The sequence below is a fragment of the Anser anser genome (genome assembly GCF_964211835.1).
Source record: "Anser anser genome assembly, chromosome: 1".
Lineage (NCBI taxonomy): Eukaryota > Metazoa > Chordata > Aves > Anseriformes > Anatidae > Anser > Anser anser.
The window spans coordinates 187,770,653-187,784,510 of record NC_139720.1 but is presented as its reverse complement, the minus strand read 5'-3'; the positions used below and the strand labels follow the sequence as shown (position 1 = coordinate 187,784,510).

Here is a 13,858-nt window from a genome sequence, read left to right as displayed (position 1 = left end):
GTTGAACCCCAGCTCCCTCAGCCTGTCTTCGTAGGAGAGATGCTCCGGCCCTCTGCTCATCCTCGTGGCCCTCCTCTGGACCTGCCTTAATAGGTCAATATCCTTCTTATGTTAGCAGCCCCAGAGCAGAATGCAGGTCTCCACGTGGGGTCTCATGAGAGCAGAGTAGAGCAGGACAATCCTCTCCCTCACCCTGCTGGCCACGCTGCTTTTGATGCAGCTCAGGACACGGGTGGCTTTCTGTGTTGCAAGCGCACAGTGCTGGCTCATGTTGAGCTTCTCATCAACCAACACCCCCAAGTAATTCTCCTCAGGACTGCTCTAAATGCATTCTCCACCCAGCCTTTATTTGTGCTTAGGATTTTAGTCTTTTGTGAATTATTTTAGTCAGTTTTGCCCATGCCGTGTTAGTTTATGATAGACAGTGTATGAGGAAAATGAGATTAGTCTATACTGAACCTCTGCAATCTGATAGAGATATTGCTATTCTTTCATTGCTTTTAGATCTATGTTCTCAAAAACAAAGAGTGGGATTCATCTTGCCTATGTTAGATATCTGAAAGTTGTGTATCTAAATAGAATTATAGAATAGTTGAGGTTGGAAGGGACCTATGGAGGTCACCTGGTCCAATGCCCCTGCTCAAATGGGGCCGCAGGTTGCCAAGGTCTGGGTTCAGATGGCTTTAGAGTGCCTCCCAAATAAAATTTGTTCATCCTAGATTTCCTGCATAGAAAGAAATGGGAAGAAAACGACAGTTCTATAAGGTGCATCATTTCACCTTAGGATAGGCATCTTTAATTGAATGTCTTCTACATGTGCCTGCTGTACCTATGTGTGTTTTTAAAATAATCTCTGAGGATTGTCCAAGTGAATAGAGAACTGAAGTTATCTGAGAAAGCAACACTGATTGCTGTTGAAGTTTTTGACAGTTAGTGCTCTTTTTAGAAATAGAAACTGCACCTATTTTTCATTATTTTTTTAAGTATGGTGTTTTTCTAAGTAAATGACCATAGAAATACTGTACTCTTAATTTTGACAGTTTGATTGCCTTTGGTACACATTATATGTTTACTGAATATATGATATGCAATCACAATTTTTAAACTAAAATACTAATCATAATTAGGATAATAGTTTTATTAGAATGTAATTAAATATAATCTCAGGGGGTACCGAGGAGGTAGTCAGTTTATATATTTAATATATTGGAAGCTTTTATGTTAGAAAACTATAAATTGTTTATTAGTAATTAATTGATAGAGAAAAAGTAATTTGTAAGTGGATGAAAGGTATAAATTGAGGGTAGAAGCCAAAGCTAATCCTTGCTTAGTTGTATTAATTTTCTAAAGATTGGAACTGAAGTAAGGCTGAGCATTTGGATAGGTTTATCTATTAAAAAAAAAAAAGGTTTGCATATTATTTCATATTGCTTCTTATTTGGAGTTTAATTTGAAAGCAATATGCAACCTTCTTTTAAATGAGCTATGAAATAGCCTTGTATTAAAAATCACCACTGAAATTATGCACTTGAGTACATTGAATGTCTTTAATTTAAAATATTACTGCAATTTCAATTATATATCTATCTGGAACAAACAGAAAAGATTGTCTTAAAATTATTCTAGAATTAATTTTTGTTCTTTTGTCTTCTGAATTAGGTAATATATTTCTAGTTATTGAAATATAATATTGGTACTTTCAGAATTCAACAATCCTACTAGGATAAAGTAGGATTTTTTTCCTTCAAAACCGAAAGGTATTTCTGCCATTAAAGGGTAAACTTAGCTTATTTTTAAGCTAAGTTTTATATACTGTTCAGTAGGATTTTCAGTTAATGTTCTTAAAATTACACAAGTGGCTATTTGATTGGAAATGGTGACATGGTGAGTTCAGCTGCTTTAAGATAGTCTTAGTCTTGAGTTGTTTTTTGCAAATTTTTACTTACACCTTTTTTTTCCTCCTAAAATGTGCCCACTAGTTGTGCCATTTAATTGGAATTCAGGGCATTAGATAGCATTTGGCACGTAGCCAGGTAGATAGGAATCAGGCTGAAGTTTTATCAGTACTGCTGTTAAATCGCTCTTCATCTGAGTGCTTGTTCCTCTCCCAGTGCTGTTTCTCCCTGCACCAGCAGCAGGTTTACATGGCCACATGATGAATTGTCCTGTGGTATAATTAGCACATTTTCCATGGTTCATTTGGTCCAGTGCAGTTCACTGATTCTTATTCTGCAGATGACTGCACAGAGGTTTGGGTGGTATAGAGGGAAGGGCAGTAAAATTCTTGAAAACATGCAAGGTCAAGCGTTGTGTTATATCAAGAGGAAATATAGCTAAGTTATTTTCAGTGTCTTTTTGTAGGTAAATTTCTCTTCCGACAAATGTGGGAAAGCTTCAGTTACTTTTTAGGTTTTCAGTTTCTGCAGCTTCTCCACTACATCAATTTGGGCCAGGCTACCATTTCAGTTACTTTACAGTAAAGAGTATTTCAAATATCTTTTGACTTTATTTTGTGAAAGTGTTGTATTCAGCACTGTGACAAAATTGAAGGTAATATTTTATGCTAGTAGTGGGTATATTTTGTACAAGGTATGTTCTGCATAGCATGATTATCAGTCTGCTGTGACATCTAACTAATCAAACTCACAGCTGATCATAACTGTGAGTTTCTTTGTCAAAACTACCTCCCTCACCATACAAAAATATTATGTGTTGATCACAGTACAGGTATGAAAGCCACTAAGCTATGTATTTCATGTTGTAATGTTGTTCTTGTTTTCTTTTGTAGCTGGTTGGTGGTGAATTTGATCTGGAGATGAACTTTATAATCCAAGATGCAGAGAGCATTACATGCATGTCAGAGCTTTTGGAGCACTGTGATGTAACATGCCAAGCTGAAATCTGGAGTATGTTCACAGCAATTCTACGTAAAAGTGTCCGTAATTTACAGACTAGCACGGAAGTTGGCTTAATTGAACAGGTACTGCTGAAGATGAGTACTGTGGACGACATGATTGCAGGTATAAATTACCAACTGATAAAATAATTCTTATATTGCTGAACTGTCAACTTATTGTGATTATGGGGGGTTTGGGGATAATTTGTTTTTCACTTAAAGTAATATTTTGATTAGTACTGGTATCGAGTCAGAATTTTTATCAGTTTTAGAAAAAATGAAAGAAAGAAAAGGCATTGTTAGTTTAAAATATATGTAGATAACTGTCTAAACTAATTGTCAACCTGTTTAGGCTTGTTACCGTTCAAGGTAACATATTAGTTTTGAAATGCATTGATCATTTCGAATTATTATTATGATATTTGAAATATTGTTATGACCTGCTTTAAATATGAGCCACATCTGACAGCATGTCAGAAATTATTCATATATTTGAATGCTGGATATTTGGATTATATTAAACAGTTTATTTCTGTACATCATTTAATAATGTATAGCTGTGCTTCCTATAACGTCTCTGTTGTTTGTACTTGTGAGTTTTAATGGCCTGAATTTTTTTTACAGTAGAAAATATAGCATTCTTTGCTCACTGAAAATATCTGATGTAGTTCTTGCACAGCTAAGGTTTCCAAACTACTTTTGAAGGAGTTTGTCATTCCATACTACATCTGCTCAGTAATAGGGTATGGATTATAATCCTGAATGATTTGGTTAGAAAAGCAGGTTTGGTTGTCAAGTTTAAATATGACAGCTAAGAGCTACATGTGCTTACTTATCTACTCCTTATTTTTACTGAGGAGAAACTTAAGCATTTTCTTTCAGCTAAGTGTGAAGGTAATTCTTCATCTTTATGTAGTTGGGGACTTCTAGGATACTTAAATTGTGAGGCACTTTTGAAAGATTGAAGAGGTTTGTCTTCCATAATTCTAACTCTTAAGACTTTAGGTAATGATCTGATTCCTGGCAGATATATAGGCTTTGTGGAACAATAAACCAGCGAGGATTTCAGACCAGAAACAAGAAGAGGATAACAGCAGCATGAAATATGAATTATTCAAGAATGTTTTTATCTTTGGCTTTTTTCAGTATAAAGGTGTATGTAGTATTAAGTATTTGAAAAAGCTGTAAATTCTGTATTTCAAGGTGTTAGTGAGCAACTCAGTCATTAAAAATGTATGTGCAAATGCTAAAACCAGAAGTGTATTGTTAAATATTCTATTGTGAGATTCAGGCTAGCGTATAACAGATCAATAGATTCACAAACTAATGATTTTCACCAAGTACATTTTGTTTCCAGGACTGGTAAATATGTCAGAATAGTAAGATAACAGAAAGTAAGGAAAAGATATTGTTTATATCAAGTTAAATATGACATTAGTTGGTGAAAACAGACTTACTATTTTGAAGTTTATCAGGATTTTACTCATAAAAATCAGTAATCACACTAATTAAAATTTCTTCATTTTGAGGTACCCTAATGTATTGGATTAATGTGTCTAGAGCTTGGTAGCAGGGAGGCTGCAGGGGTGGCCTCTGTGAGAAGAGAGGGATATGGTCATCTAATAACTAGTCAATAATAAGTAGTAGGCACTTGATGAAGAAATCAGTAACTATTTTTGCATTATTTTTGTTCCTTAATCTGATATGTACATGATGAAGTCATGACTGACTGTAGATGATTGTAGAACTGTTTTGCCCCAAGTGTTTCTATGAACTTTCCAAACCCTAAGGATAAAGTACGAAATTTTGTGGCAAAATGATTTTGAACATTCAGAGAGGCTGTTTTGAACAAGAGCTGTGTTAGTGCTTCCTCCTAAGAGGTTAGTACCAAAAATCCTAATGTTTGCAACTGACTTATCATCTGCAAAAGGCAGAGGCTACCTGATTTTGTTTGTTTATATGTTTTGAGGGATTGTTTGTTTGGTTTTAGGTCATCTCACCTGTTTCTTCCTGGAATGTTGTGATTAAACCTAAATAAGGTTTAAACAGAAGAGACAAGTATAACCTCTGTTATGTTATGACAGCAGTCTTTTAGGACCAGTCTAAATCTGAAGCTAACTTCCTCTGTTTATGAAAGTAAGAGAACAGCAAATCAAAATGTACTCAATCTTTTTCAGTGAGAAAAACTTGTCTGTCTGTTCAGATGAAAACTATCAGATCATGAAGCTTCTCAGCACTTTAAATATCCCACTTCTTGAGATTTTGCAGATTTTGTGGTCAAGAATAAAAGTTTAATCACCTTGACTGTTGGTTGCAATCCAAATGAGATTATTGCCACGTGTATTCCAATTTGTTTTCCAGAAGCATTATCCACCACAAGTCATCTGGACACTGTGATAATCTGTTATACTAAGATATGAGATGATCAGGCATTTTATGAATGGTTAAGGCAAAAAGATTACTGAAATATTCACATAGGTGATTGGCAGACATTTTTATTAACAGCTGCACAAGATTTTCCATGAGGGATTCAGTTTTTACTGTTCCTTCATTTAATTCTCTTTGATGAGAAGTGATGCAGATCTGCTCAGTGAGATTCCTTGAGATAACACATCTCTAGTAACTTCAGAGCAGTCTGAACGGTGAATGTAACCCTAACCCATACTGAATGCATGTGTCCCCCCTGAGCCCCATTTTATTTGCTGCAGTTCTGTTGTGATGCTGTAGGTAATTGTTCTGAAATTTCTGGAATCGAATTCTTAAGTGTTGAAACAGTTCCTAATTTCTAAGCAAAAATATTAGTTTTGGACTGTTCTGCCATTAACAGACTGTTAACAAGCATTTCTCTTCCAACTGGATCCATAAGAAAAGCTTCAAAATTCTCATGTTCTCTGTTGCCAGCCCATAGCAATTGATCTACTTCACAAACAGAGTTAAAATTCACAATTTCATGGCTGGCAGTTATTAAACATTTCAGGAGGCATGAGGTAGTTTTTCTGAAGTTGTGTTTCCAAAGCTGTTTAATATGTCTTCTAAAGTTAATGACATACCATTCACTTTGATATATGCTTAGTTTACTTGAGAGACAGGCAGGCTCTTTTACCATTGTATTTTCATATGAAATGACTGAATTAAGCATTTCTTCAAGCCTTCTGGTGAATTTATAGAGCATGTATAAACTGCTTAGCATGAAAGTATTCAGAAAGTGCCATTAACAGAAATCTGTTCCATTCAGTGCATATTTGAAATGCTTTAAAAATGAGAAACTGTGCCTGCTTTCTCCTTCTGGCCTTTCTCATTTCTGAAATGAGATCATAGATACCAGTTATATATGTGATCATATTTAATATTACAGAAAATGAAGAAAACATTAAAAACAACAACAACAACAAACAATTATAGTATGTTTGCAGTCTTTGCTCCTTTACAGATGAGTGGACAATTATGATTATAAACCAGAGGTAGACTGACTCTTACATTAGATTCTAATACATATGAATAAAGTTATGTAATAATAGTACTTTTTTGTTCTTGTTGTTATATTGAAAAAAGAGACAATGTTTTTTTAAATGTGTTAAAAGCAATATTTTTAAGTTGCATAATTATATTGACTTTCACAGATGTTGTTTTCTTTATCTTCGTTTGTTACCTCACTGGAGTTCAATCTTTGTGGTCTTTGTTTAATCCAGCAATACAATGATAGGGAATTTATATTTATTTTTCTCTACCAACTTTTTATTCATTGCTTATAGACATGTATTTCATGTTTACATGAAGTAGCTTGATTTAAAACACAACCTAAGGCTACAAAATAAAAATTGGGAAATTCTCAGCGGAAGGTTGATATTCACTCATGCTGATTTCCCTTTTTGAGTTTTCAGTGTGTTATTGTTCTTGGTTTCTGATCATGTGCAATATGTGTAATCACTGCCAGCTTCACATTGCATGCTGCAACGTCCCTGGACAGTGAAAGGGACAAATGGTTGCAGGTACTAGAGGATGAGCTGGATCATAGAATTCACCATCACATAATATAAGAGTTTTTGTATTCTTCACTTTATTTTGCTTTCCTGTAAGAAATTCTGTTACAAATACAATCTACCACTAATTTTAAAAGGAATATTAATTAAACTCTCAAGTAAACTATTTAGAGAAAGGAAAATATATGGTTTTACTTCAACATTATGGACGTAGTTAGATCTTTTGGTGAAAATGACTGCAAGTCATGATGTTTTGCTTTTGCTTTTCCTGACATGCAGTTTCACACACTGAACAGCTTAGTATGTCTCCTGCAAATTAAATGTTATTTTGGTCTTTACACGTGGCTGTTTTGTAGGACCAGAGGTTGCTTTCATAGTGGAACCAGTTAATAGATATTGATGGTTTTACACAAATATGTATTTTTGCAGAGAATTATAGATTTGCAGAGAAAATTTCTTAAAAACAAAACATCTAAAGGATTGATATTTTTAACACTACTTTCTGTCAGCACCTCTAAGAGTCACCCTTTCACTGGTGAACAAAGAGAACATGTAGACCTGCAAAGAACATACAAGCTCAATCATGTCTTCTGAAAAGCTTTTGGGGAGAATTTTGTGATTGTTGAGTGCTGAAGAAATTCAAAAACATTGTTAATGCTGATTCTGTTCAGTCACGGCTGTTTTGTTTTGAAAAATCTGTACTCCACAGTTTGATCTCTGAATTAAATTTCTTGTGCAACATCTGCTAAGATATGCAACTTGTTTTTTCCTTCTGCTAAAGGCAGTAGTAATTGTTAGTAGTGCTGTTCGTTCCAGAAGAAAATGCAGAGTGTAAAGCAAAGTCCAGCATCCCCTAAACTAACAGATTCTTAAAATGAAATTCTGTGTTTTACGATAAAATCCAACAACTAGCAGTAATTTTAAACCTGATGTTCTCTGATAGGCAAGCTATGTAATGCTATTACTTTAAAAATATATGGATTTCGCAATGTTTTAATGAAATCTGTATTACATAAACTTTAAAAGTTTTGATGAATTCTTTTTACTGTGGTCTTTATTTCTCACTACGATTGTTTTGGTTGGTTGGTTGTGTTTTTTTTGTTTATTTTCTGGCTTATTCTGGTAAAAGTTGGAAGTATCACTAGCAAAACTGTGGGAACCATGCAAATTCTCAGTATGAAGTACTTAAGTTAAAGAATAATGTCAAGCACCTTTTAGTTCTGAAATGCTTGAAAAATACTATCTACAGAGGAATGAAGAAATCCTTATCCCATATTATGTAAGAGAAAGAAGCAAGCAATAAGTTCATAATGAATATTATAAAGGAGAAAGAATTATTTTTTCATATATTTAATAGATACTTCGTTCAAAGTGTGATATAACATCTAAAACTGCAAATGTGCATTTGTTTTTAAAATTGTTAAAACATTGAGAGTATGAAATCCTTTGTAAAATATTTAAGGCCACTAAGTTTGACTTTTAGAATTTGTGAATACACTTATGTTTAAAGGTATTAATGTTTGCAGCTTTTTTTTTTTTTTTTTGTCAAAACAATGAAATTCAGAGTTCAGAATAACTTTATTTTCCTTTGAAGATCTTCTAGTTGATATGTTGGGGGTTCTTGCCAGCTACAGCATCACTGTCAAAGAGTTGAAGCTTTTGTTCAGCATGCTTCGAGGCGAAAATGGAATCTGGGTAAGCTGTGATCAGATAAAGCATTAAGTGTCATTCCATTAGAGCCTGAAGTTAACATAAATTGTCTTCTGGGACATATAAGCTTGAATATTTTTTTTATGTTGATTGAACATATGTTTATGAAGTACTTTAGCTAACTACTACAGAGTTAATTTGCTGTGTTTGAAATCCGTCCAGTTTCCATTATAGCTTAGAGAGTACAAAAATATTGACTTCTCTGCAATTTTCTTGTTTTCACAGCCAAGACATGCGGTTAAGCTATTATCAGTCCTTAATCAGATGCCACAGAGACATGGGCCTGATACCTTTTTCAACTTCCCAGGCTGTAGTGCTGCAGTAAGTTTTCAACCAAAATAGTACAATTTGAGGAACAAATAGATTGCTCCTTGCTTGCATTTCTTTTAGTTTGAATTTGGAATTTCTTGCAAGGGAAACACAAGGGGAATTACAGTCCTGAGTATCACAGACCTTGCCTTCCATAGGTTTGCAAAGTAGTTGTAGTGTTGAGAAGTTAAACTTGAGAGGATAAGAATGTCAAATAGAAGTTTTTTAACTGCAGAAATTACCATTACAGTGAAAACTTAAAATTCCAAAGAATAATACTATTTGATTTGAATAATGTAATTGATAGTATATTACATAAAGCCGGGGCTTGAGGAAAATGTAGTGATATGCTTATGCATATCATCACAGTGACATTTTAAAGTGACAATTTAGTCAGAAATTCTTTTTTTTTTTTTTTTCTCTACTTGTCTGAACTCCTCCAGCTGATTCTTTTCCCTCAAGGCAGTGATTTAAATGTAGTCTACTTCTGGCTTTACTTTTTGATATAACTTATTACAACAAAACTCTTAAAAAGGAAAATCAAATGGATTTTCTCTCTTTAGTGCATGAAAACCTGCACATAAATCCAGTTTCAGAAAACCTGCACATAAATCCAAATATTGTGTACAGATTTAATAATATGTTTATTAAGGCAGTAAATATAAATGTTAAAAAAAAAAGAGAGAAATCCAAATTTGAGTACGTTCTGGTGTGTCATGGTATAAGCTCATGGTAGGACTTGGAAACTTTTCGTAGAATCATAGAACAGCTTGGGTTGGAAGGGACATTAAAGATCATCTAGTTCCAAACCCCCTGTCTGGGATGCCACCCACTAGATGAGGTTGCCAAGGGTCTCATCCAACCTGGACTTGAACACCTCCAGGGATGGGGCATCCACAGCTTCTCTGGGCAACCCATCCCAGTGCCTTATCAACCTCTGAGTGAAGATTTTCCTCCTAACATCTCATCTACATCTCCCCTCTTTTAGTTTAAAACCATTTGCCCTTGTCCTGTCATTATCTGACTGAGCAAAAAGTTGTTCTTCATCTTTTTCATGACTCCTTAAAGTATTGAAAAGCTGCAAAGAGGTCTCCCCAGAGCCTTCTCTTCTTCAGCCTGAACAACCCAAGCTCTCTTCAGCCTTTATTCATAGGAGAGGTGCTCCAGGCCTCTGATCAACTTCGTAGCCCTCCTCTGGACCCACTTTAACATATCCACATTCTTCTTGTGCTGGGGACCCCAGATCTGGACACAGCACTCCAGATGGGGCCTCACAAAGGCAGAGCAGAGGGACACAATCCCCTCCCTTTACCTGCTGCCCACCCCTCTGTTGATGCAGCCCAGGATGCAGTTGGCCTCCTGGGGTGCAAGCGTGCACTGCTGGCTCATGTCAAGCTTTTTGTCCACCAGAACCCCCAAGTCCTTCTCCATAGGGCTGCTCTCAATGAGTTCTCCGCCCAGTCTGTACTCCTGTCTGGGATTGCCCCAACCCAGGTGCAACATCTAGCAATAGCACTGATATTTTTCTTCAAGCTTAAACCACCACCTCTTCTCTGTCAATACAGCTGTTGGTGTGGCAGATTTCATCAGGGAAATAAACTGCCTGAAAATAACTGTTTTACACCTGGGTTATTTTTTGGCTATATTACTTCCCTTATCTTGTTTGATATTCAGCTGCTCAAACAGAATTGCATAGGGTGGATTGTGTGAAGAGTTAATAGCTGAGTTTTGAAAGAGAGAATTTCATTTGGTACTGCAATGTTAAAACCACAGTTAACCTCTCCTGCTCCAAAAGTATAGCTGTTGTAAAATATGAATTTCTATTATGACATACACTGCTGTGACATTTCTGGGCTTCGGTGGCAAATCCAGATTAAATGTCTATCTTAAATTTAATTTTTTGTTATATATATATATATATATATATATATATAAACTTTTCAGGGCAAGAATTTCAAATTTTCATCCCCACCTAAGGAGGTGCATCAGTTTTCATCAGTTATTGGAAGTCATATTGAAAATTCAGTTTTCAGTACTGACAATTGTACAGTGGCATAAAGTTTCTTGATTGAAATGCACAGTAGGCATTCCTCTTTTCTTGGTCTGGATCTCGTTTCATATACCACTCATCATTGACTGTGCACCTGTAAATCAAGAAATACAAGTTTCAAATTTATGTTTCTTGAGCAGTCCATGTTGTATTATACCATGAAATTCTAGAGAGGAGTCATTCTCTGAAGTGGACTGGGGGAAATGATTTATAAAATGATCCCAGAAACAAAACAATTTATTAGAGAAAAGGACTTAGTTTACAAGCTCTGAGTTGAGATTTTCAGTTGTGATGCACATTGGTGACAACAGTATCAACAGAGAGAAATAGCATCATGTTTATCTGGTGTGATGAATATCTTTAAAGTTGGGTGCATTCTCCACACGTAACCAAGACTTCAGTGGTAATATGAAAGGGCTTAAAAGTCTGCTGCACCAATACTGAACTGCTGGCGAGAGCTGTATTATTATTGCAACTAAAGGTCTCTTCCCAGAACTGTGTTACATCTCTGCCAGTCTATCCCAGTAGCACAACATTAGCCACTCCATTAGGAGGACACCCTATGACGGTGGTACCATTCCCAGGTGTTATTTCTGTTTGTCATCAAACACCTTTTCCCCTGTCTCATGCAGGGAATTCTCTCACAGGAGACAAGAGTTGTATCCCAGAGGATTTCCTTGAAATGTTTTGTACTGAGCAAACAGTAGCAGGATAGTAGCATAATCAATATTATTTCTTTTGTCTAGTCAAATGCTAGCATAAGCTGAGCATATTGCTGTATCAAATTTTAAAAAATTACTGTGAGTTCCCTATCATTCTTAATTACCCATTTCTCTGTTCTTAAAACTCCTTCAGCAATTGTCTTGCACTTTTTAGATGTATTTTACTATATGGTGTAGAATCTTAGTGTGAGTCTTAGAATCTTTTGTCTCTATCGTCAATAGATTTGTGCCCATTCTGAATTTAAAGAATAAAGGAATTTGTTGCTGGTAGTAGTATTCTGCATGGAATCAGCATAGATACTGTGCTGATACAGATACTAACGCTCCTGTATTATATATTATATTATAATATTATATATTATATATGTATTATATATGTATTATTATATACAAGTATTTCTAACTGTGATTGAAGGGCTAGAAAGTATTGAACAGAATCACAGAATGGTTGACGTTGGACCTCTGGAGGTCATCTGATCTAACCAAGTATCGTAACTTAAAAATTGAAAATGACTTTACTTTGTGTATAGTTATCATACTCAGTGAAAAATATTTTTCTTTTACTGCTATCATAGAAAAAATATTTTAAATGACCTCATAAGTTCATCTTGTCCAATTTCCTCCTTAAAGAAAGTCTGCCTTCAAAGTTAAATGATTCAGGGCAGTGCTCAGGTATAAAGAAAAGAGTTTGTGGAAACCTCTTTGTCAGTCTCTCAGCCCAGAGAAATAAAGCTTAGAAAAAAAAAAAACAACTTCTTCTTGGTCATGCCTTATTAATAATTTATTTAACTATGAATGGAGGTAAGATTTTGTTTCTTACCTTACTAAGTGTTTTTAGGAAAAGAAAAGTCATAGTGCTCTAAGATTTCAGAGAACAACCTTTTTTTATACTGTAGTTTTAATAGTGAATCTCTGTTTTACTGCATTTTGAGATTAATTTGATCTTAACATTTAGATTTCTAGATTAAATTAATACTTACCAAGTGCCAAAATTATATTTTAATTTATGCATAAGTAATTTTCCTCTTTTTTTCCTGTTACTATTGCCCATTCACAAATTTAATTTCATGTCCTCTATCAGTAAATTTGAATAGTTAAAAATTATAGTATTTTAAAATAAATGGAAACTAATGCATTTATTCAAAAACACTATTTAAAGTTTTTAAATCTTTTTTGATATTTGAGTGTTAGACAAAATCTGCAGATTTATAGTAGAAATTCAGAAAGACATTATCTTTGACAGTACTTTTCAAAAATATTTTTTTAATTGCTGTTTCCTTTATTATTTTTATTTTTTATTTTTTTTTTAGGCAATTGCATTGCCTCCTATTGCTAAGTGGCCTTATCAAAATGGGTTTACTCTTAACACCTGGTTTCGTATGGACCCACTAAACAATATCAACGTGGATAAGGATAAACCCTATCTCTACTGGTAAGTAGCTTATAACCTTGTAGTTATAGTTTCTTTTGGCTTTCTAATAACCATTTATTTTTTAAATTTTTGTTTCTTACATGCTTTTTCCCTCCAAAATATCTGCAGATTGTATTGGTTGCCTACTGTATGTAAACTTATGTTATCATCAGTGCTTTTTTCTTTGCAATTTATAAAATCACAGATGCAAAACATTGTCTTCTGTCAGAACATGCTGGTATTTTCTTCAGTACTACTTCACTCTTTATGTATTTAGTATGCATACCTTTTGTCATATTCTTAAAATTGTGTATATAAGTTGTAGATGACAATTGGACACAAGCAGGATTTATCAAATTTAGTTTATTTGGGAATATAAGAGTAGCACAAGAAGACAAGTAATCAAAAATAATGTTTCTCCCTTTATGGTCATTACAGGTAGTCTAAAGAGCACAACTTTTTTGTTTTCTGTGGAAGAGAGGACCAGTGTATGTAGTCTCAGAAAGTTTTTTCTTGTACTATCAGTACATAAAAATCTTATAGTTTATTCAGCAGGAAAACCAAAATCATTTATATTTTCTTCAGAATGAGTATCATATAAAAAATAATTCAGGGTTATTCTGGAGAAAACCAACCAACCAAAAAAAACTTTTCTCTGTGCTTCTATCCGGGATAATGCTTCTTCATGTGCCTGTTTTCTACCAAGTGTTACAGGTATTTTACTATGGAGATTATTTTTTTTTCAAGCTGTTGGCTATAGCTATTTTTGTGAGAATTAAG

At 34.4% G+C, this 13,858-nt stretch overlaps 1 protein-coding gene across 10 annotated transcripts in view; it reads left to right on the top strand.

The window, feature by feature from the left end:
* NBEA (neurobeachin) overlaps nucleotides 1-13,858 on the top strand; it is a 520,716-nt gene that overhangs the window by 85,912 nt on the left and 420,946 nt on the right. For all 10 annotated transcript variants that reach the window (XM_083801108.1, XM_083801105.1, XM_083801107.1 and 7 more), the window contains exons 2-5: nucleotides 2,789-3,020; nucleotides 8,471-8,571; nucleotides 8,812-8,907; nucleotides 12,978-13,099. In XM_083801108.1, the coding sequence (XP_083657234.1) occupies nucleotides 2,789-3,020; nucleotides 8,471-8,571; nucleotides 8,812-8,907; nucleotides 12,978-13,099 (551 nt within the window). The remainder of the gene's footprint in view (nucleotides 1-2,788; nucleotides 3,021-8,470; nucleotides 8,572-8,811; nucleotides 8,908-12,977; nucleotides 13,100-13,858) is intronic.